The sequence below is a fragment of the Lissotriton vulgaris genome, chromosome 9, assembly GCF_964263255.1.
Source record: "Lissotriton vulgaris chromosome 9, aLisVul1.2, whole genome shotgun sequence".
Lineage (NCBI taxonomy): Eukaryota > Metazoa > Chordata > Amphibia > Caudata > Salamandridae > Lissotriton > Lissotriton vulgaris.
In genome coordinates, this window is record NC_141697.1 from 434,199,567 (window position 1) to 434,224,543 (window position 24,977).

At 47.6% G+C, this 24,977-nt stretch overlaps 1 protein-coding gene across 2 annotated transcripts in view; it reads right to left on the bottom strand.

Moving 5' to 3' along the window:
• Positions 1-24,977, bottom strand: part of XRCC3 (X-ray repair cross complementing 3) — a 175,263-nt gene that overhangs the window by 97,315 nt on the left and 52,971 nt on the right. The window contains exon 3 of one of the 2 annotated variants that reach the window (XM_086936656.1): positions 22,792-22,901. The exons of the other annotated variant lie outside the window; for it this stretch is intronic. Within the exon in view, the coding sequence (XP_086792782.1) occupies positions 22,792-22,846 (55 nt within the window). The 5' untranslated portion in view covers positions 22,847-22,901. The remainder of the gene's footprint in view (positions 1-22,791; positions 22,902-24,977) is intronic. 2 annotated transcript variants of the gene reach the window in all.

Sequence of the window (24,977 nt, forward strand, 5' to 3'; positions counted from 1 at the left end):
TGTAAGACCCATGTGGTTTGCGGAGTGCCGGGCACTGTAATAAATACCATCCCAGTCTTTGTAGTGAGCACCCGACCCAACTCCCTTTCCCAGCGCGCCTTTCCTGAAATATATATGTGCGTGTATTTGGCTTGTAGCATTCTGTATAGGTCGGAAATGAGCTTTTTATCAGATTTACGTGTGTTTAACCAGTACTCATACGGCCACAAACTTCTGTCGGCCGCAGGGCGTACCCGGCCATTGAGTGCCCAGTGTCAAGCCTGTAGATATCTGAGCCTCTCCGACTCCGGCAAACCATACACCTGCCGGAAGGCCTCAAATGTTAACACCCCTTCCTCCGCATATAAGTGATACAAGAACCGACACCCTGCCGGCCGCCATTTCACGAAAGCCACGGAGTCTTGTCCCGGGGTAAAATCCGGGTTATCCATTAAGGGTGTGAGAGGCGATGGAAAGGAGGTGAGCTCATGCTTGACATTGGTGCTATCCCACACTTCCTTAGGGACCCTTGTAATGTATGAGGCGTTTAAGTTGGGGGGTCTATGCTGCCGACGGAGGAAGGGAATCTCCTGAAGCGGACGGCCCGGGACCGCCTGGTCCTAAAAATGCCAATGGTTCTCCGACTCCCACCTGCTCCACTCTACGAGGTAGCGCAACTGGGCCACTTGAAAATAAAGGAGCAGATCTGGGAGGCCGAGACCCCCCTTCTCGGGGGGAGCATCGCAAGTCGAAGCCTCATCCGAGGTTTTTTACCATTCCAGATAAACTGAGCCAGTTCTGACTGGGTCTGGCGAATCCAACCCAACGGTGGCCGCAGGGGGATAGTGCAAAATAAATAGAGAATCTGGGGAAGGATCGTCATCTTTACCGCCGCCACCTTTCCCAGCCAGGACAGGGAGAAGGGCCTCCATCTACCCAGCTCGCGCCTGATCTTCCTGCTCACCCCGCATAATTAATACGAGCCGTATCATAGAGTATAGACGCCAGCTGAATCCCTAAGTACGAGATTGCCTCGGACGACCAATGGAAGGGAAAGGACTCCTGCAGGTATTTCCGTGTGGGCACGTCTAAGGACAGGTCCAGGGACATGGATTTGTTCATGTTGACCTTAAAGCCCGCCGCCTGTGCAAACGCATTGAGGGACGCAAGACACGCCAAGAGCGACTCCCTAGGATGGGACAAAGAGAGTAGCACATCATCTGCGTACAAACTTATAGTATGCGTGTAGCTGCCAAACTTAATCCCCTGCACCTTCGCATCAAGCCTCAACTTCTGCGCCAGCGGCTCCATGTATAGAGCAAAGAGCAGGGGCGACAGCGGGCACCCCTGTCTCGTACCCCGTTCAATAGCAAACCAAGGAGAGGTACTGCCATTAACACGGACCGTCGCAGTTGGAAACTTATAACAGTTCATAACAAAAGTGCGAAACTTCTCTCCCATACCCGCCTTCACCAGGACCGGTTTCAGATAGGGCCAATGAACCCGGTCAAAGGCATTTTCGGCATCAATCGCCAGCATCATGAACTCTCCGGCCGTACGAGTAGCTTTTTCTATCAAGTGCAAGGTTCTCTTGGTGTTGTCAGCGGTTTGGAATTCTGGAATGAACCCGGCCTGATCCGGGTCAATCAAGCCACTCATAAAGGGTGCAAGACGCGCCGCTAGAATGCCTGTATAGAGCTTAAGGTCGACATTAAGAAGAGAAATGGGGCGGTATGCCTCACACTGCGAGCAATCCTTCCCTAGCTTGGGGATGACAGAAATAGTGGCGTCCAGCAGGTCTCTAGGAATCGCACCCGGCTCTGAGAATGAGTTAAAGAGGGCTGTCAAAAGGGGGGTCACTTGAGAGTAGAACGTCTTATAAAAGCTGGCAGGAAAGCCATTTGGTGCCTTCGCCAGTTTAAGACGCATAAATAGCTGAGATGACCTCCTCTGGCCTGATGTCCCGATCTAGGAGGTCTGCCTGTTCCTTAGTGAGGGCGGGAGGAGGGATGGGAGCGAGAAAGGACCCCCCCGCAGATGACTAAACGGTGGACCCAGCATAGAGGGAGGCATAAAAATCACTAACGGCCGGGTCTATATCCGCGTCCTCAGTAACCCGCCCACCCCCCTGTGTGAGGATCTCCTGCACAGCTGGTCGCTGTCGTACCTCGCGGAACTTATTACCTAGCAGGCGCCCACACCGGTCCCCGCCAGTATAATACTATGTTTCAGCCGCAACGCCGCATACTCCGCCCGGTCCTGGTCTAACGCCGCTAACTGATGTCGCATGGCCTTAAGTTGTTTCCAAACCCGGGGGGCCCCCGTTCGTTGGTCATGCGTTCTAACTCCTTCATCTGCGTGTAAGTTCCTCCCTTTTACGAGCGCGTTCGACGTTGTCCGCCGCTGAAATCTCAATAAGCTCACCTCTCAACACCGCCTTCAGCACCGCCCATTGTGTCGCCAATGTAGTGTCAGTATTGCCATTGTGTTCGAGATAGTCTGCTATGACCCCTTTGAGACGTGCAACCACTTCCTTATGGTGTAACATCAGTTCCCTCAACCTCCAGCTCTGCGACGCATGCAAAACAGGCAGGAGAGAAAACACAACGGACACTGGCGCATGATCCAAAAGAGATGCAGTACCGATATCCACCCCGGTCGTGAGTGCTTGAAGTGATGTGGAAGCAAGTAGGTAATCTAGGCGTGCATATGTCTTGTGTGCATTAGAGTAAAAAGTATAATCCCTGTCCCCATGGTGAAAGCAACGCCAGAGATCCAATAAACCCACCTCCCGCATACGGGCCAACCCGTCCAGGGAAAGTGCTCCTGACTGAGAGGTATGCTGACCTGATCTATCCAGGGCTTTGTTCAAAACTAAATTGAGATACCCGCCCAGCAGAAAATGTCGGTCCGTCGTATTGAGGGCTTCACTAATTGCAAGGTGAAAAAACTTCTCTTGACCCTCATTGGGAGCATAGACTGAGTGTAGGAGAGTAGGGTCTGCTTTCCTATGGTCACCCCACTTTTTGCTTTTTGGTGCATCCAAGGCCTACCAGGGGCTGCAGCATGTATTATGCAACCCCTGGCTGGCTATTCACATTGACACAACTGGCTGATCACTCAGCTGGGGCAAGGGCGTGTAATCACCCCTTGCTTAGATATAGTATACCTAGATCTAACCTTATATCTAGACACATATACACCTATAAGTCACTCCTATGGCAGGCCTTAACAATCCTGGAGGCAGAGTGCTTGGTTTTATGTGAGATGGTGCTCTAGCATGAGCTGAGCCTGTCTACAGCTTTCGGAACCATGTTCTTATAGCTGTTCTAGGATATTGCCATACTATATACTCTTAAGTGGATTATGAACCTCGCGGTTAAATGCTAACTCTGGTTTGGCTTTATCAAAACATGTCGAGTAAGGTGTCATACGATTTGGAATACTACCCCCTCGCCAGTCCTGGCGCCGGGGGTAGCATTCCACCCTTCTAGAGGGAGAAGACATGTTGTTCCTACTATTCCCGGTTTAAGTTAACCAGAGCCTCAGCATCATAAAATGGATGCTGCTGCCACAGACACAAGTCTGACCTCCTGCTGCTGGGAGTCCTTCCAGCGAGGGAGGCTTGGACAATAGGTTTCCTGCCTTGGGAGGTGCTAGCACCACCCAAGACAGGATTTTGTGTATTTGGACAGGGAGGGCTGAAAGGATTGAGACACTGCCTGGGGCACACAAGGTGTCCCATGCATGGGCCAGTCAAACCGGTGCTGGGGCACTCCAGCCCCAGCTCTGGTGCGAAACTGGACAAAGGGAAAGGGGTGTAACCACCCCCTTCCCTGGTCCCACCCATAGGAGGGACCTAGCAGGTAATCCAGCCCCTAAGTTTGGTATATAGGTAGGAGCTGAGTCCCAAGACTTTAGATTAATCCTGACTGAAACTCTGAAACGAAACTCTGGACCTTTGACGATCTACTTGAAGAAGACGACTGAAGAATCTCCCTTGTGGTCAAGGAGTGACCACCCTGCACAAGCAGGCACCATCCAGCGATCAATGGCTTGCTTTGTCTCCGCCTCCCGCCGGAGCCCAAGCCCAGAGCCTGACAAGAACCGGACTCCCAGACACTCAACAGCCCGATCCACAGTCCCTGCAAAGCTGAGACTCGTGGAGGCGACGAGAGACGTGGGACCGGGCATCTTGACAAGTCTGCGACCTGCTAACTGTGCAGCCCCTGAGGCCTCCTCTAAGCTGTGCATTGGGGAGTGGGAAGCCCCAGCCCCGAGCAGCATCTGCACCAAAGATCAGCCCTGCACCCTCCACGAGTTCTGCGTGGGGCCCTTTTTGCATTTTCCTGCTCGACGTGTCTGCCCAGTCACTTGCCCGTTGGCTAGTGGCCATCTTGGTAACGATCCTTTGAATTTACAACACTGGTCTGGTTGCTCCAGATTGGCCATTGCTTCCCTCAAAAGAAGCAGCCCCTCAGACCTTGCTGGTCTGAGTAAGAAGCCTACTTCGTATCCTGCGTGGGTTGCCTTTGCCAAGGCTTGTTGACTCCAATCATGAAGCCGACACCGCCGACAGCGAGAGCCTTCGTGGGACAGTCCGTGCCTGACTCCTGGTCGTCGTCGACGCCTCCTGGTCCACGTGGCTGCAGAGACAAGCTACCCATCAGCACCTGATTGCTTCGCGACATCGCCCGGTTCCGTCCTGGTCACTGGCTAGTGACCCAGACTCTGTCCCCTCTGCTTTCAGGTCCTCTTCATCTTCGATCCACCCTTGGATTCACCCGGACACTTCCCTCCTGGCCGCCTGCAGCATCCTTTCTCCAAGGCTTCATAGAACTCCACGACGAAACCCAACACATTTTGGGATCTATGCACCCGCTTCCTGTGGGTGAGGTAACGCGAGTACTGTGGCGCTCCTGTGAAGAGTAACTCTCCTAGTGTCCTAGTTTCAAGTGGTTAGCTTCTAGTCCAGTCAGAAGACTCCCAAAACTTTAATTTTCTAACTGTACGCACCCATTGACTTCTATGTGTGCACGCGTGTGCATTTAGACACTGCACCCGCATCACGTGGGCCTCTTGCTCCCTAACTATTGTTAGCCCAGTGTAGCCCCAGCGATTCCCAAGGCCCTAGGCCTTACCATTGTTCGTGATGTGGTTCTTATACCACTATTTTAAAATATGGTTTAGCGGGCCACCTGGGCCTATCCATATTTGTGCAACTTTTGTATGTTATATTAAGTTACTTGTTATGCGCTTGTGCTTCTGTGCTCATAAAGAGTTCAGGGGATTGATTTAGAAATAAATACATATACATTTTGAATATATATCCTGTGTGGTGTCCTTTCATTTGGTATTAAGAGGTTACATATGGTAAAACAGCTGGCTTCACATGCCCTCTTGAGTTTAGCCCAAGACTGCTTTGTCCATGCTACCCCTAGGATAGCTGGTCTATAAGGTTGACTTTACAACCATCACCATAAGGGTTGTTTGGACTGGTGCAAGGTGCTCACTAGAATAGTGAACATCATATACCAGGCCACCTTTTCGCACAGAGCCTATAGTAAACACTGAAGAACCCAAGGAGAACCTGTGTGTCAGTAGCCTCCCCCGTATCTCGGCCCTCTTCTGCAGAACCTCACCCCTAAAGCGATGGGCCACCAGGATCGCGACACCTGCAGTTTTAGTGGCAGCAGAGGAGAAAAACTGCATTGGAAAACTACGAGACCTGAGGAGGTGGCAATCCCTCTGCAGTAATTGTGTCTCCTGTAAGAGGCAAATTTCAGCCTGCAAATGTTCTAATAAGGAAAGGGCTGCCTTGCGCTTCACTGGGTTGTTTAATCCTCTGACATTTAACGAAAGGACCTTCAGGTCAGTGGCAGGCATCACTCACCCGGTGCAAAAAAATGCCCCTCAAATATGGCTAGCTGTGTGTGGGGTGAATGGGACAGACCCCGCATCTCGGCGTCGGACATGAACAGTGCCCTGGGCCCTCCCAAAGAAACTCTGTGGACTTGGAACAAACAAACCCTCTCCCCAACCACCCTACTCCAACAACCCCCCCCCCCACCCCCCCCCAAAAAACGCAAATCATCTTCACAATGTCCTTCATCCTCAGATGATCGGAAAGGTAATAGTATGGGGTAATCCATGATACTCTCAACTGCTTTCCCTCCCGCCGACGACCCCTACCATGAAGAAAAAAAGATGGACCAGCAAGATTAAGTGATGCACATAAATCAGCCAGTCTGGGGAGGGTTAGTGTCCGAGGCAGCCGCCTCGACCGCGGCTCTCTGGCCCCCTGCGATTACTGCCGCTGGGTGCTTCAATCTTTACCCGCCGCCGTCGACCTTGCATACACCACCTGGGCTTGGAATCATCCGTATCAGCCACCTGACTTGCAGCCTCCTGGTCCTCTGCAGGCGGCTCAATGCCCAACAGTCGGCAGGCCTCAGGAACCGAAGGTAGCTGGTACAGTTTGTTCTCTAATTTAAAGATGAAGCGGAATGGGTGGCCCCAACTATAGGACATTTTCTGCTGCTGTAGATGGGCCGTTACAGGCCGAAAGAGCCTGCATTTTAGTAAAGTGAGCGCTGAGAGATCTTGAAAAAGGACCGGTGATTGCCCTTGACGTCACTGGATGCACCTGCCTGGCCCTCTGTAGGATCTCCTCCTTCGTGCGAAAGTCCTGTATACAGACCAGGATGTCAGGGGGGGCGCCGTAGCAGCACGCAAGGCTCCGACTCTGTGAGCTCTGTCCAAATACAATTCTGAATCCAGCGGACGCCCTAGAATATGATTGAAGAGCTCTCTTGCATAGCGAAACAGGTCTCTTGTTTCCTTGTTGAGCGGCACATTGCGAATCCTTATGTTGTGCCACCGTAAGCGGTTCTCAAGATCCTCCAGATGCGTCTGGAGATCCACCTGCTGGTCATTGAGCCGGACGACTTCTTGTTGCAAAGCTGCGAGTTCAGTGTCCGTGTTAACGCCCTTGGTTTCGAGCTCGGCAACCCTCTCTCCAATGCCGTCCACATCTTTGCACACCTCCAGAAGTTCACTAGTAAATTCCTTTTTCAGTGTGTGAATATCATCTCTGAGACGTGAACAAGGACTCCAAAAAGGCCTTAGTGATAGGCTCCGAGTCCGACGCTTGCTCTGACGAGGCCTGTTTCGTGGCTGATGCCATGGCGTCCCACTTCTGGCTCTCCTGGATCTTGGCAAAGAGATCTTTCCCCGTTTTGTCTCTGCGTCCTCTGGAGGTGGACATCGCCCACCTCCGACGCTGCCGCTCTCCTCAGGCCAGGCCTCTGTCAACAGATATCCAGGCAGCAGGCCCGCCGCCCTTGTCTCCCGCCGGACAGCGAAGGCCCCTGACTTGCCCGTATCCTTCCGCCACCGAGGTGCCAGTCCGGGTCCCCCACCGCACTCCTGCCGCCTCGAGGCCGCCAGTACTCCCCCCCCCACCCCCGTAGAGTTTCTGTCTGCAGCACCGCCCGGAAGGCTACAACAGACTCGCTGAGTGTCTTCAGGGCCACTCTACTCGCGAGACGTCACTAGGGCCACAGCAGCTCCTTCAATCAGCGGTACCCCACTGCCATTCACTGATCCACTACACCCACACTTGGCACAGCTGCTGCTCCGTGTTCCAGGTCCCGAATGTGCCCCCTCCTCAAGTAGGGCCCACCGCCGTCCTCCACCACACACTTGCTTCCAATCTCAGGGCCCCTTGTCGCAGACACATATCATACAAGACAGTGGTCCCTACTTGTGGACAGAATAAAGTACAGAACCAATAATCATACACCTGATAAGTGTTATGTCTTTTGTCCAGCCGGACAAGAATTTTATTTTAGCGTTCTAGTTGGTAAAACAAGATTTAAGGACAAATTAATAACAAGTGGGCACAGCCGTGACCCACAACATTCAAGACAAAACAACGAAAGGAATGGCCAAAAGGGCAAAGCAAAAGTATGTCTGTGTACTTGTAGTCAGTGTTACAGACGCAAATTTTTATAACCACACCATTGCATTTCACAATATATCAATATCATATTGCATAAGCGGTTTTTTAGGGTCGACGACGTTTCGATGCCTTATTTACATGTGGGGCATCATCATCAGGACAAGAAATATCATCATTGTTGTCTTATACATTCATTATTTACACTATGCCTTTTATCGCATTACTTAACATATAAGGATTACATGGGAAAAAAGGAGGGAGAAAGAACAAGAGATATATAAAATTAGGCATGTTGTTTCAAGAGCTGTCATCCTCACATATTTTAATAAAAACCACGGGTGAAGAGGTGTTTCTAGGAGAGTGCCAGTGAAGGCTAGTTAGTTATAAAAACAGCGCGATGATTTGGGTCTGTGACCGTGAGGGCAGGATGAATAAAAACAACGCGCAGTGCCTATTAGGTCAGGGCGACCCAGGGTAGAATTGTGGCTTGTTTGTTAAAACCATTGGGCATCAATATCCAAAGTGAGAACGAGTCGATAATAACAAAGTGAAGTGACTCTATGAGCCTTTGAGCGTCAATAACCGGAGTGAAGACGAGTCGGTAATAAACCAGGTGAAAAGATTCTGTGGTCGTGGAAACAAAAACAACTGATGCTGTATCCTAGAACGTGGGTGAAGTGATGGGCACGGTGCACGTGAATATATAACATTCGGTGGAAAAAGCGCACAGTGAATGAATGTATATATCATGCACGAGTGATTAACAGTGGCACTCAATTAATACAGTCATACCTGCGTGCATAACTTAGCGGGGTCCGAAGTTCATGAAGAGATTACTAGTGGTTGATAGGTATATCTGGGGAGAATTAATTAAAAATCCAAAGTTAAAAAGGGGTCATGGGTGACCAGGGTGGTGGCCGGGATTGCGGGGTGCTGGTGATAAACATAATTACCAATGAAGCCACGTCCAGAGTAAATGTCGTCTGGATCCAAAAACGGGTCTGAGCGTGATAGCTCGATCTACAGGAGAAGGTGGAGGTGGGTTAGCAGGCTCCGTGCAAGTTGGACTGCGGAAAGTAAAATGATTAAACGGGAGCGGCGGTAACTTACTTGTCAAGGCCGGAGGCGCTGTGGCGGGTACGGCAGTCTGATAGTTACTGACAACGTACCGGGGGAGCAGTGTATGTAGCAACGTGGGATGCGGACAGCGAAGGAGGACTGTGCTCCTGCGTGTCATGTGATCGATGTACACAAGTGAGGTGGCCATCTTAAGGTGGTGAAAATAGTGAGGTAGTTCGGGTAGTGAGGGATTAGTTAGGGTACTGAGTGCAGGAATGTGAATAACGGCGCAGGTGAATTAAAAAAATTACATTTATACGATGTCATATATACAGAGTTTACAATAAGGAGGTCCAATCTTGCAAGGCGGTTAAGGCCATTTCTGATGCTGTTAGTTTTCACAATCCAGTGGAGTTCCTCTTTATGGAGCAATTGAGAAATGTCTGCTCCCCTAGGAGGGGCTTTGATGGTGGTTGCAACTGTCCAGAGTAGGTCTCTTTCACTGTGGCCTTTTTCTGAGAAATGTTCTACAAGTGGTGCATTGGCTGTTTTACACCGGATCCTGCTTCGATGTTGGCCGATTCTTAGTTTCACTTTTTGGCTTGTCTGACCTATATAAATAAGCATGCAGGGACATATAATAGCATACACCAAATTTGCAGAATTACAGTTGGAAAAATATTTCCGATCGAATTTAAAGGTGTCATATTCAAAAGTTTTGCCTTCAATTGTAGAATCGCAGCATACACAGTTTCCGCATTTTATATGGCCCATAAGTGGAGGCAGACTCCATGCGTCATTTATTGTCGTTTTAAGGGGTGGCTGTGGCAGGGATGCTCTTACTAGGTGGTCTTTAATATTTTTGGCCCTTTTAAATGCGAACATAGGACGATCCAATGTCAGTTGACGTGCGTTAAGGACTGGCCAGTGTTTTAGCACACTTTTTCTAACAGCATTTGAAGCAGGGGAGAATGTGGTCACACAAATTAGCCTATCTTGTTCTTTTTTCCGTTTCGGATCCAGAAGGGCTTCTCTTGAACAGTACCAAGCCCTTTTGAGGGAGCGGCGCACCAATTTGCGCGGATAGCCTCTGTTTCTGAGTTTTTTGCTGAGGGTTTTTGCTTCGGTGAAGTAATCCTCTTTGAAATAACAATTACGCCTAATGTGTAGAAACTGGGAGAAGGGGAGTGAGTCACGCAAAGCCCTGGGATGGTGGCTACTATATTCCAACAGAGTGTTGCGCTCTGTGGGTTTGCGATGCAAAGAGGTAGTTAAGCGACCTTCGGTGTGTCTTATTTCTAAGTCTAGAAATGGTATCGATTCTGTACTAGTGGACAGAGTGCATTTGAGTCCTCCACTGTTGTTATTCAGCCAGTGTTGGAACAGCAGGAGATTGTCAGAGGATTCAGTCCATAGCAAGAAAATGTCATCTTTTGTAGTTTGGTTTGCCCTGTTCCCATCATGCACTGGGACAGGAACAGACTAATTTGCATACAGCCAGGTTCTGAAACTGGGATGGTGCAGTGAGCTAAAAAACGGTGTTGGATCTAGCCCTGATCTCTTGACTGGGTGAGAGCTTTCTGCTTAATTCAGAGACTCTGTCCCTCACCACCCCTTGTTGTAAATATCCACATGTAAATAAGGCATCGAAATGTCGTCGACCCTAAAAAAAACCCTTATGCAATATGATATTGAAATATTGTGAAATGCAATGGTGTGGCTATAAAAATTTGCGTCTGTAACACTGACTACAAGTACACAGACATACTTTTGCTTTGCCCTTTTGGCCATTCCTTTCGTTGTTTTGTCTTGAATGTTGTGGGTCACGGCTGTGCCCATTTGTTATTAATTTGTCCTTACATATTGTTTTACCAACTAGAACGCTAAAATAAAATTCTTGTCCGGCTGGACAAAAGACATAACACTTATCAGGTGTATGATTATTGGTTCTGTACTTTATTCTGTCCACAAGTAGGGACCACTGTCTTGTATAATATGATACTGCTCAAGGTCCCTGCGGCATACCTTTTGGGCTCCCTTGTTTTTTTGGTAAACACCTTGTCGCAGACACAGCGCGGGATCCAGGGGGTACCCAATCTAGTCCACAGTGCACCAGGTCCGTCTCTACCTTCCGCCGGGGCCACACCAGCCTAATCCGTTATCTGTGCACACTCGAGCCGTTACCCCGGGCCCTGCTCCCAGCGGGGCCCCACCTTCAGCTGATCGCGGCCTAACGCTTTCTACCTGCGGTGGGACACGCCATCACCACACTCCACCGCGGTCGATGTCGCCTAGCAGACCGGCGCTGCCACTCCTCCTCAGCGCAGGCCTCCCGATCTCCACTCCTTCTGGGCCGCTCCACACGCGGCCCCAGCAGCGGCGATACCAGCCTGGGCCACCCTCGTCCTGCAACCGGTCCCCAACTCACCCCGCTGCCGGGGCGCCGCTGCCGCTCCCGGCGGTCCCCGAGCTGTCGCCGCATGGCCGTCCCAGCCACACTTGCTATCAGCTCCAGCGGCAGCGGGTAGCGGCGGCTTCAAGATGGCGGCTCCGCTACCGCCCAGGTCTGCTCACAAGATGTGCGCAGCTCCTCACAGCCGGCCGCAATCCCCGGACAGCTAAAACCGGCTCGGGTCACCGGCAATATCCGCGGCTGCCACAACCTGCCCAGATGTCACTACTTATGGTCGGGAGCCCAGGCCGCGCCGCACCGCCTCCTCTGGCATCCGCTCCCAGGCCGCCGATCATGCTCTCACAGCTCTTAGGCGCAGGCTGAAACTCAGCGGCTACCTCTGTTGCCAACAGAGGCTCAGAGGCCCCCTCCGGGCAAAGCGCCTCCTCTGCCGCTGTCCCTGGCTGCTATAACGGCCCGGAGGCCGGTGCTATACAGGCCGTCAGCAGGTGCTACAGAGTTTTCTGTCCTTTCACGCCACCATCTTGGCCACGCTGGCAACTTGATTTTAAAGGTGAAATAGGAGCACTTAGCTAGTATGTTTATAACTGCATAAGTTCTTTATGTTTCTCGCTTTCTTTGTAGGAAGAAGTAAGTCACCCCCTTCGTTCCTGCCTCCTGCATGTACGTCTAAGCTCTTTAAGAACCTCTGAGAATCAGGGGCAGAGTCTGGATCTAGTCTCTGTCTTAGAAGCAGGCGGAGCAAGATGATCAATAGCGGTCCTGACCTACGTGTGGAAATCCTCGACAATATATTCAAGAGAACTGGTGCACCTTTCTAAGGATTAACACAGTGCAGCATCTAAGTTCTCGCCTGAAATCTTATTCTACCTCCTCAGCGTGGTAATTTTACTCTGTGACTGGCTACTCACCTTTTGTATAGTGAATGTAAAAAGTACTGCACTATGGTCAGTCCAGCAGAGAGGAAAGAATCTCCCAAAGTCAGAGCCCCATGATTAACAAAAATACCATCCAAAGTATGTTCTGCCCTGTGAGTAGGTGAATTCACCAATTGGCTGAATCCAAAATCCTTCATAAATTCCAGAAACCTGGTGGAGTCCATACAGCCATTATCCTCCAAGTAGAAATTAAAATCCACAACAACAGTAACATTAGGGCTGGCTATATAGGGTTCAAATGCTAGACACCACAAAAAGATGAAGGCAGGAATATTTAACATTGTCAAACATTCACTCCCAGTCACAGATCAGGGGTTAATCTATCGTTATTTTGCTCGCCATTCCAGTTTGGACCCAGCCATATGTAAATCAGCCACAACCCTGTTCTGCATAAGAACAGTCCAGCCCAAACTTCCAGGCCAGGTCAAATGCTAGACTCCATTCCTCAATGAATTTAGGGCGAGTAACCAGAAACCCTTGAAAAATAGAGTTAAATTTGATTTTAACTCTGAAGTGTGCCATCTCAAAGATATCAGAGGAGACCAGGTATACCGGCTCGAGATTACAATTAAAATGATCTTAGAAAATCATGGCCAGCCTTTCTCTGCTATGGCAGGGTCTATCTAATATAGCACGTTTGGGAAAGGTCTATAGCCAAGTGACACAATAAACAAGTGATTTTCTGATTATATAAAATGTATAGTTAGCATAACCCAGATATAAGGTCCAACTGTATGCAAAACCATCAAGCACTAGATGTTTAAGATTTGATTTTATTGGTATATGATGTATATATATTCATTATTTCTTTGAAAGTACAAGTATTCATATGGTTTTTTCTTATTATTCTTTTCTTTTTTCTTCTGTTTTGTTTTCTTTTCTTATGATTATTTTTTGATATGACAACATTCAGTTAAAATTACATTAGAAAAAGTACATAGTCAATAGACATGAAACTATATAGATTGTTGAAGGCAAAGCGGTAGAAACCACTACGCGCGTTTCGGCTCTTGAGCCTTCTTCAGGTGACCGTCTATTGTTAAAGATTCATTGAGTGATTGCCCCAGACCTGATAGTGGCGTAGGAGTAATAAGTCGGTCGGTAATATAGGCTTCTTGAAATCTTTCAAAAGTTGATAGATGTAAACGATGTAGAGGACTTTAGTTGTAACCGTAGAGAGGCGAAGGTGATTTCTAAAGATCAGTGGTTATGATTCTATAGGATAGTTTGTCACAATATGGACCCGAAAGGATGATAAGGTTTGTTCTGATCTCGGATGAGGTTTTTGATGATATCTCCACATTAGAGATTCATTTCAAATAGTGGAAGAAGTTGATGGTTGAGGAGTATGAAGAAAATGTTAACAGTCTCTATATTTAGATTTCATATTCAAGTAGTGGAAGATGATGACGAATGATGAGTATGAAGAAATTTTCAACAGTCTAAAGATAGGCTGTGAGTGGTTTCCCAGGAGCAAGAATCTACGTAGTATAGGAATGTTCCACTTCCATATCTGTGGACACAAGATAGATGGCTTTACGCTCCCGGTATCTCGAAATCACGAAAAAAGAGAGGTGGGCTGACCGCCGACAAGCAGGTACGCTGGCTACAAGCGTTTTTACCGGGGGGGCGACCGCCGACAAGCAGGTACACTGGATCTATCTAATATAGTAACAGCATAAGTTGGGGGAACGCAGCTACAAGATTTGGGCCGGAGTCATCTTTTGCCCGGGTCTCTGTGATAACTAAGCAATCCAAGTTCTGGGTCGTAAACAGCTCATGAATTTCAAAGTATTGCTTTATCATGGACCGGACATTAATCAAGGCACAGCAAATCTCTTTAGAACCAGTGACCTCCTGACCCAGGCCACAGTCATTAAAACTCATCAAGAAGGGACAAGGGGAACCCATTAAATCGCTCGGGACCATGGGTAGCAAGTATTTATCAAAACAACAAGTGGTCCTGAGCATACAAGAATGTGGAAAACAATTGATGTATATAGATCACAATGGAATTCTATATAGTTCAGGATTCCTTGACCAGCCGGCCAGGGAATATTTATTAGTTCGATAAGTTTATAATCTCAGAATACATCATATAACCCAAGACATAAGGGTTACATTGGGGCACAGTCCTGTGCCATACAAGGAGGGGAGAGGTGAGAAAGTAAAGGTAAGTGAAGAAAATTATCAGGCAAACAGAGTGAGCTTGCAGGTCACTGATATTAGTTTTACATTACCAGTGTATCCTGGAGTTATTCATACAAACAATAGTATCAAGGAGTTACATGTATGAATTACTCTACGGTCGACGTTTCGATCCCCAGCTCAGGTATCACGGGACAAGAAAAATAGTTTTGCCTGAACAAAGTTATTTACAACACCTGTTTTTGAGAAGAAGTAAAAGGGAAGAAAACAGAGATATATATACAGTCATTATTTGTATAGTCAGAGCTCACATTGTAACTACAGTCTTCGCATTCGGAAACGCAGTGGTAGGTGTTGCCGTGAGGCGTGAGTATTCCGTGCAAGGCCTCTAATACTCATGCAATTTTTGTTGAAATTCCTTATTTTGTGAAAAGTCACACATACTTATGTGGAGTAGTGGTGGTAAGTACTCAATTGACTGGGGCAAGTGAGAGTGGTTTTAGGAACTAAAGGTAAGCCGTGAAGATGGTGAGGCTTGTGGTGGTGAAACAATTATGGTATTTTTGGGGGACATAATGTTGTCAATGCTGTCTTGTGGGGGCGTGTAGCACTTGTTGGTGAAGCGGACCTACCTAGTTGGTGGGTTGAAGTAGGATTATCTTCAAATGGGAGGTCCGTTTTGTGTCACCAACGCAAGTCGTTCTGTTGGCAATAAAAGGTATTAAAAGCCGTCCTTACCAAAAGGGGAGAGGGAACATAATGCGGGATGTGGCCTGTTTACCTTCATAGGTGAACCGTTCCTTTTGGATGCGGTTGAATTGGGAATTCTGTGCAGGCGCCGGGATTGATGTGGGGTCACGCCCAATCTGAAATAGACATTAATATGACTATATGTACTCTTTTGCGTCAAAGAGCGCTTTTTCTATGTGGCCAGGGTCGGGAGTTGAAGTATTACCGTTTGGGTTGCAAGGGAGTATACCACCGAAATAACGGGTCTTGCAATTGGTCAGCCAGGGACATCTGTTCTTATGAGTTACCTGGCTAAGAAATAAGTAATAAAATTAAATTAATTGAGGCATTCTAGTGAACTCAGGGGATATATAGAATATTGGCCGGACAGTATTACCATAGTTAAGTGGGAGGTATCGGTAGTTTGCAGAAGTCTGTCTTAGATAATGAGACTACGATATAGTCTATCTGGTTGGCGCACAATTCTATGGCTAACCTCTGTAAAAAAGGATAAAGAGTTATTCAGAATAAGGTGAGGTGGTCAAGGGGGCGCCGAGGTTGAGCGCTATATTGCCGGGTGCTTTTAGGCAGGGTCGCCGTCCTCCAGCGGCTTGAAATAGCGCCGAGTGTGGCGGTGCGGCCAGACGAATAACTGGTCCGCTGTGGGACAAGATAAAAAGTGTTACAAGGTCCGGGTGCAAGATTTTAGCATTCTCCTGAAACTAGTGGCAGCGGTTCGGCGAGCTTACCGGTTGGAGTGATCAAATCTCCGCAGGCGCCGGTCACTGGAGCTGCTCTCGATGGAACGCTTCCGTGTAATGGGACACTTCCCTGGTTATTGGTTGGGGCAGAGGTCACGTGACTAGGAAGGGACGTGACTCGCACGGTTTCATTGGTTAACCGCGAGTCATGTGATGAGGGGAAGCCTGGAGCCATATCGGCTTCGTTATTCAAGGCGGGCGGACATTTTGAGCTGGGTAGAGCTCATGTGAAGTTGGGAATTTATACTGAGAAAGCGACCGATGTGTAGTTGCATAAATTCGGGGCAATTGAATTACCAGAGGTAGCTGTGGAGGGTGTGAGATTAAAATAATTAAAGTGCCATAAAAGTGCTCATATTGTGAACAGCATCATTTTGGTGAATAATTTTAAGAAAAAATAATAATTTAAGGAAACTTTAAAATTACATTGAGTTTCAACACAGCATGTTTGAAAATCTGCTCTGCATAATTTTTGCAGCAAAATGTCCTTTCTGAATGGCGGAGGTTCTGGGCCAGATTGAGTTATTTTTAATATTGGAAGGACTTCGACGGGATCTATGTAGCACTGATATTTTCTGTTCCTACTTCTTATTTATTGTAGGGTTTCTCCTGAGATATGCACTTGGGTTCAAAAATCCACGGCCGGCGGTGGGCCCACGCCGGCACGCTCGGAAGTGCATACCAGCAGACCCCTTCGTTGCGGAGAAGCGCTCACAGCTACGAGATTCCAAACTTTGGAACAGCCTATCGAGTAGGACCAGACTTCTCTGCACCCAATAACAAGGAATAAAAAGAAATATGTCCTTTCTATTAAAAAATATGAGGAATATCAGAAGGTTTCACTCGAAGAGAAAAACAAGGATGATATAATCATTGCGCTATAAAAATATCCTTCTTTCGAATTTTCTATATCAAGATTACTATGTGGATCTAATCTTGAGCAAAATAAGTTTTCAAAAAAAGCCTATGAACCTCTACTTCTCGTAACGTGGATTTTTGAACCCAAGTGCGTATCTCAGGAGAAACCCTACAATAAATAAGAAGTAGGAACAGAAAATATCAGTGCTACATAGATCCCGTCGAAGTCCTTCCAATATTAAAAATAACTCAATCTCCTCTATATGAGATAACTGGAATCAACTCCACATGAAAATAAATTAAAGTTTTGTTGTACACCAGTCCTTGTGTAAAAAACGAATGACGGTCACCTGATGAAGGCCTCAGGCCGAAACGCGTTGTGTCTTATTCTACCGCATTTGCCTTCATAAATTTTCCATCGACCGAACATATCGTATAGCACCTTCTGTATTTATGTGTAAACTGTCTTGTTTTTGTTCACTATGAGTATTGCATGTTATTTATTGTCAATGTTATGAAATATAAGTGTTTTTCTATGAACTAGATTAACACACTATCTAAAAGAAATATAGAATTTTTTGTCGAAAATGGGAAAAAAAAGATAAAAAGTAAATAAATAACATGAAAAATAAAACAATCATATATTTTTGATACATTACTGTCTAAGTGAATCATTACTGTCCATGTAGACAATATCTGAAATGAGGTTGCAATAAGGGCAATAATATTATCACTGGTTTGCTAGTTTCTTTCTCAACTTGTGAATAGGGGTGAAACCCTGAAACCGGTCCTAGGATGCTTGTTTCCGGTCCAGGGAGGACCTGGCTTGGCAGTTCGGGCTGGACTGTTCCCATGAGGCACAGGGTCAAGACTGATTTGCATATGGCCAGGTCTAAACTGGGGTGGCATGGCGAGCAAAAGAATGATGAATTAACCCAGATCACTTGACTGGGGGTGAATGTTTTGATTTGTTCTGCATTCCGTCCATCAATTGTGTGTCTTTTGGTGCTGAAGTTAGGCATAAAGCCACATTGATTGGGGTGGATTAAAGAGTGAAGGACGAACTACAGCCTAGACGCAAGGATTTTGGAGTAGTTTTTGATGTCTGTGTTAATTAGGGCGATAAAAGGCACAGTTTGTTGCTGGTGATCTGATTTGGAGAGGTCTACGATGGTCATCAGATCAAGCTCTGGAAGGAAGGACCCCATGTTTCTCAGCCTTCGTATATAATCAGAGGAGGTGCAGGGTGACCCGGTCTCAGAATTTAGCATAATAGTCTGGTGTCTTACCGATTTCCAATCCCCGGATGGCCGCCTGGACCTTATCTACGGTAATGGGTGAGTCTAGGGTCTTTTGCCAAATGGGAAAAGGGGACGTCAGAGAGTAGCAGCTGGGCCAGCTCAGGGGCAGACCAAGCCTGACTGGTGTATAAAGTCTTGTAGAAATCTGCCATTGAAATTTCCTCTGCTGTCATGATCGGGGACCCCGGGGCATGGTCAATGACGGGGATAAGTCAGGAGCTGACATTTCTAGTGGCCAGACTATACAAGAGCATACTACTTTTCACATGTTCAAATACCCTTTGGATTGAGGCATGCCAACATTGGCAGGCCTCATGGAAGGCCAACTGATGCAGGTATGCATTGTCTATCTCTAATTTCCAGGTCAGTGACTTGTTTGCATGTGCCGCTGCCGCATATGTGAGCTTCATGTTCTGTGATACGTTGGTGCCTATCGCTGTCCACAAGCTTGAGGTATGCTTTGGCCAGTCCCCGAATTGTGGACTTACTTGCCGCCCATAGTGTACCAGCCTTCTGAACTGTTCCCTCATTGGTCTCAAACCAGGATCTCAGTTCCTCAGACAGGTGTTCCACAAGACTGTCATCTGTGAGGAACTAGATGTTCAGACGCCACATAGGCCTTTGATGGCGCACCAGGTCCATGAGACGAAACTGCTGGGGGTAATCGTCTAAGATACCGTGGGGGAGCACACTAGCTCCTGACATAGAGGATACTTCCACGGCCAGGTTGAATATATGGTCAATGCGAAAAATGGTTTTGATGGATGCAGAGGTGTGAGAATAAGCCCTGTCCCGTATGTGCCACACCCGCCAAACATCACAAAGTTCCAGAGAATCGGCCCAGGAGTTAACAGTCTTGTAGAGAGCTTGTCGGTAAACACGAAGGAGGGCCAGAAACTTCCATGTTAGGATCGGAGATAGCATTAAAGTCCCCCCCGAAGAGTAACACTCCATGTGGTAACATGGCAACCACCCCAGTTAGGTCACGGAGGGTGTACCCATGCAGACTCGAAGGTATATATACGCTCAACAGGTTATTTGGTTTTCCTTCCAGGGTCCCCACCACCTCAGGTAGCAGCCCTGGGGTCATGTGATCTGCATAGCCACCAAAGGAAGTTTTTTATGAAGGAGGATCGCCACCCTTCTGGAGCCCCTAGTGAAGCCAGAGTAATAGACACAGTCATACCAAAACGTATGCAGGAAGGGGCAGAGGGTACCCAATAGATGCGTCTCTTGCATCAAATGCAACCTCTGGTTGATGGCGGCAGAGAAACTTGAGAACCGCAGTACGCTTAATACGGTCCAGGAGGCCACTGACATTCCAAGAGATTAGACTAAACGTTCATGAGAAGATTGGCTTAGGGGATCAAAGGGTGGCTACGGCAAACGGCGCAGTGAATGACATGAGGCATATACTGGAGCAATCTTGACAACAGAACTTAGAAATTATAGACCTATTTAGTACCCCCAACAACAACAGCCCCCGACTTTGCACTTCTACTCTTGAAGAATCTGTTACACAACATCCCTCAACAACATAAGCAATATGTATATCGTGGTAGACCTCCTCCTACGCAGGATAAATAGACAGGAGTCAAAACAAAGAACACACACCCTGGATCCAGGCCCAGTACATGTCGGGAAAAGGGTTACTGAAGAGTTACACTGCGCCGTAAAGGAGGTCTCCATCATCAGAGGCAATTGTCTCAGTAGGCTTCGGGCCCTGTCTGACATCAGAGAAACAAGGGCTCCTTCATTCACCACTTGGGACCCACTGGGGTCAGTGTCTGAGGATTCAGGAGAGTGTCTGCGCTGCTATCCTCTGGATTTAGGATGTCTTCGAGTCTGGGAGCAGGTGAGAGTCAAGCGCCACAGTTTGGAACCCGTCTGAGTAGTTTCATCCGGGGGCTCATATCACTGGAGGGTTTGTTATTCCGTTGCCCAATTTCCAAGCTGCCTCTGGAGTATTGAAGTGGGAGCGGGACATATGAATGACCAGCAACATCGCCGGGAAGATCAGCATGCATGGAAGAGATTTCGCCCTGAGCTTCTGCTTAACCGTATCGAAGGATATGCCCTGCTTTTGCGACAACTTGGTGTAGTCCAGGAAGACCATAATATGCGATGATTGGAAATAAAAACTACTGTTGATACGTGCTTCTTGGAGAATGACGTCACAGTCTCGGAGTTCAGTATCTTGGCAGTGATGGGGCGTGGTGAGGCTACAGGGCAAGCTGCTGTGTCTGGGTCTGGTGTGCTCGCTTCACCACTAACCATGGTGATACAGTCCCTTTGGGAACCCATGTTTTAAGCCAATTTTTGATAAAATTCCCGGATGGGGGAGGTGGAGGGGGGCAGGGGTGTTTTCGACTTCTTCAGGAAAGCCCACAAATCAAAGATTGCTCTGGTAAGATCGGTCCTCTGTGTCCTCAGCCCTAGCTTCAAGGGTGCGCACGGTTGAAAGCAGCGTATTCACCTTAGATTTAAGGTCTATTGAGTCATCTTCGTGGGCAGACACCTTACTCTCCACCTTCATAAACCTCCCGGCCACACCATCGAGATCGTGACGCAGAAGGGCAACGTTGATACAGATGTTTCCAATCTTTAATGCAAGGGCCTTCCACGCGCCCTGGATGGCTTGCAATATCTGATTTGCATCTGGAGAAGCAGAGGGCACTGGATTTTGTTCACCAGCCATCAGCTGCTTAACGGAGTCAGGGGCCATGGTGTGAACCTATCCATTTTGGAATTGGGCGCCCATTATTGGGGCCTTGTCCTTCCCAATTATATTGTGCAGGAGGAGGCCCCCAGGCCACTTACTGTTACACTGCAGCGGGATGATAGAATGTAGTGGAGCTAGGTGACGAATTTTGGTTAGATCTGAATAAAGTGTTTTCAAATGGTGCTGCAGTGAAACCAAGGGAAGTCTATCAGTACCCGCGTCTCGTCTGCTTACCTGTACTTGCAATAGGGGCAGCACGCCAGAGCAACGAGCAGTGGGCAGATGAACAATGGGGGTCTCAATACTGGCTGCCATGGATAGAAGAAGTGAAGACCAGTCTCACAACCATAGTATCGCCTCAGTCGTTGCCACACGGCTCGCCATCCAGCCGGTCAATGGCTTCGAAGGGGAGTCATAAATGCTAGACCTTTGGCTCGCTTATCCTACGTCCTCACGGGGGCAGCACGAACAGCTGGAAGATATGGCAATCTGTTGGCCTGGGGTCCCCCCTTTGGGATGCAGGGTCTCCAGGTGTTCAGATAGACTGCACAGATCGCGGATCACAGGATGTCGAATGTGGAGGCCAATGCATGCAGGGGGCAGCGCTGTCCGGTTCGCAGTAATGCCAGGTTCGCATACGCGGCGGGGTGGAGACAGCGTCTGGAAAGGGGGGTCATATTGCTTCCGGTCCCTTCGTCCCCCACAGTATCTCCACCCCCTGAGACTTTCAGGAGGGCAGGGGGAGCGGGGAATGGGGAGAGAACACAAGTAGCGCATCCGATGCAGCTCGTGGCACGGCACACAGCCGGTAACTTCCGTTCCTAAGCTGCACTGCCGGCCCAAGCCCAACTGGGCTGGAAAAGCGAGCACCCACCAAGAATCACTCTGGTCCACGTGCTCTCCATCGAGCCCCCACAATTGACCAAGCCAGGCAGACAATCCCGACTGCCTTGGGCCAGTGTTATTTGGAAAATGAACGTGGCAGGGTCCACGGCTAACCTTCTCTCACTAGTGGCTTTGATCGGGTGCACATCGGCCCTCGATCATTGGTCCAGCGCTGTAGGAAGCATTAATAGGGCAGGTGCAGCGGAGTCAGGGTGCCACAATTCATTCCAAAAGCAGTGGGCCAGCGCAATCTTGGAGAGGAGAGCAACGAGGCCCATAACAATTTGTACCTCTCCAGCGGCTCTGACAGGGCACACTCAGTGCCCAAGGTCGTCAGTCCAATGCTGTAGGGAGCGCCGATGAAGACACAGGACCCAGGGTGGTAGATAAACCGGAATGGTGTAGGAGGTTCATGGAGCCTCGTTAGGACATGTCTGCCATCTTGGCTGCTTCGACCACATCCCTCAAGCAACTAGCTTTTGACTGAGTGTAGCAGTGTGTGGAAAATAAGAAATAAAGTTTGTGTTTTTCAGAGGTGTAATTCTCTCATCAAGAAAGGCTAGGTTGAGATGGGCAATGGAAAGAGAGGTGAGGTGGTTCAAAGGAAAATATATCTCTTTACAAAGAATGCGCTACAACGCATTCCATTACAACGCGGTTGTTACAATGACCTCGTTGTTACAACGCAAACCATTACATCGCAAGTCGTTACAACGACTTGCTGTAGGGAGCGCGCTGGACTTAGGAATAGTATAATTTACTATTCCTACTCCAGTTTGTGCGACAGCAGGGAAGGTGTTGGATTGTAAATCTAACACCAGCATGCCCCCTACACAAAGTTGTTGAAACGACTTGCGATGTAATGGCTCGTGTTGTAACAACTGCATTGTAATTGAATGCGTTGTAGTGCATTTGATATAAACGATGTCTCCGAAGGTATAGGGCAGAAATTATTAGTACAGGGCTATACCACCATGAACAATATAAACTAGACTAATCAGTTTAAGAAGACATGGTCAGAATAATAACATTTACCTTTCTTAACAGCAGCAACCACTTTAGGATTAAGGTCCAACTGATCCCAGTCCATTTCTTCATACAGGGTATTGGTTTTTGAAGACTGGACTACAGGACAATTTGACTTTCTAACACAATTAAAAAAAGGACAATATTAAATACATGCTATGTCTAAACCAAGTTTATTTGGCATGCAGACATTAAAAAGCACTTTGTTGGTTTAACCATACTTTGAAAATGACTCAAAGACAAATGAATTCAAGGAATTCCTATTATCTGTAATATCTTAGCAAAAGTATTAATTTATGAAACCCCATTGGTGTTTTACTGCATTGAAAATACTTTTATATAAAAGAAATGCACAAATGGGGTTATTTCCAAGCATTTCCAGGCTGCAGAGAAAGAAACAGGGTTTATACAATATAAATGATTGTGAGGATTGGTGGGTAATAAGTTTCTAATTGCTACCAATTTTGGTAAACATGGAAAGAGTCAATGGAATATACAAGATATTTTTCTCTTTATTACACCATTTTGATCAAGTGTGGAAGCGATAACTAGAGTGGGAGTCTCTTGGTTACAAAGTACCCAACATTCATCTGTCAAACACACCGGCAAGAACAAAATCAATCCATGACTACAATAATGGTGGTCCATGGCTTGTCTTGGACATAGAATCAAAAAATTCCGTCTCGCTTGGTTTGAGGCGCAGGAAAGATAACAGAATTGGCAAAAACGAAGACAAGGTCGTTCATCATAAAAGGTGGCTGGCTTGATGCTGAGACCTATCATTGCATCTTAGCAAACGAGATCCAGCTGAAAGACACTTCCTGCAGAAGACAAACACAAGAGCTTTCTCGGATACTGTTACAACACACACAACACAACTCTCATCAAATGATAAAAGAACAGTAGTCATCCACCAGAAAGATGCCTGTATAAAGTCAAGCAGAAGGGCCTCAATTTGTTCTAGTTGCCAACCGATAAAGAATAAGAGCCGGCACTATGTAAACTTTTTGAGATCGAGCCTAGTAGACAGTGTAAAGTGTCTGGTTGTAAAAGACTCATTGGCAACTTACTTGTGCTTAAAACCTGCCCCTTGCCTACCACTGGTTGGCTTTATTGTCAGTGTAATTTTCTTGCTTCGTCTATATTGTATTTGCCACGCCCCTGGAGCATATCCTCTTTACTTGTGGCCTTCCAGTGCTCATTTTTAGGAAATAACATTTTTCTTTTTGCTTAAGCACTCCATAGGAGTGCATATGTCTCGGTTTGCTTCTCTTCCCCACTGCTCTCCATGCTGCTCTCTTGTCTGTGTACTTCTCTTACCCATATACTGTGCATTGCGCTCTCTCTCGTCTCGTGCTCCTGTCCCTCCACGTTCCATGTTCTTCTTTCCCTCACGTTCTCTTTCCCACCATCCTCCTTGTTTCTGAGTTCTGTATGTTCCGGATTTCTTTAACAGGCAGTATATTGCTGCCGGTCTTTATGCTTTTATAAATAAAAGCGCTTTCTACAAATACATTTTTTATTTTAAAATAACAGTCCATATTGGATCAGTATATAAAAAAAAAATGGCGCCTACGTCAGGAAGCTTGCTCGCACCTACAAAATGACAAAGTAGTCCGCAACTGCGTCATCAACCCCCCCCCCCACCTTTGTTTATACTGTACAGCATCTGCTATTTTGCTAATGTTGTACAGCATGAGCAAAAACCATTGGCAGCGTTAATATTTCTTAAAGGCTAGACCTATTGGCTTTGCCAATACTTGTGATAAGCTGCAACTGCAGTACTTCAGTCTCCTGTATTATTTTGCTTACATCTGTCGGGGCTGTACCAGGAAAGACAGAGAGCCAGCAGCAATAGTGTAATATCCTTGGGTTTGTACATATGTTCCTTTACTCCTCTGTATCCAGCTGCTCAGCCAGTGTGAGTGTTACCGGTAGAATGTTCGTGTGATTGACATGGATGGAATGCTTGGGTGCCTGGTGTGAGTGTAGTCAGTTGGGAGATGGGCTGAGCAGCTAGTAGGCTGCTCCTGGTGGGGCTGATTGTTCCTCTCCTCTGCTTCCTGTTACTTACCTATGGACTTAATAAACCTACTATTTATCTCAGCTAGGTCTGCCTCGGCCACTTTATTATCTGAACACGTGGACTAGCATACTACACATTTTTGGCGACGATCTTGAGGAGACTTACCTGC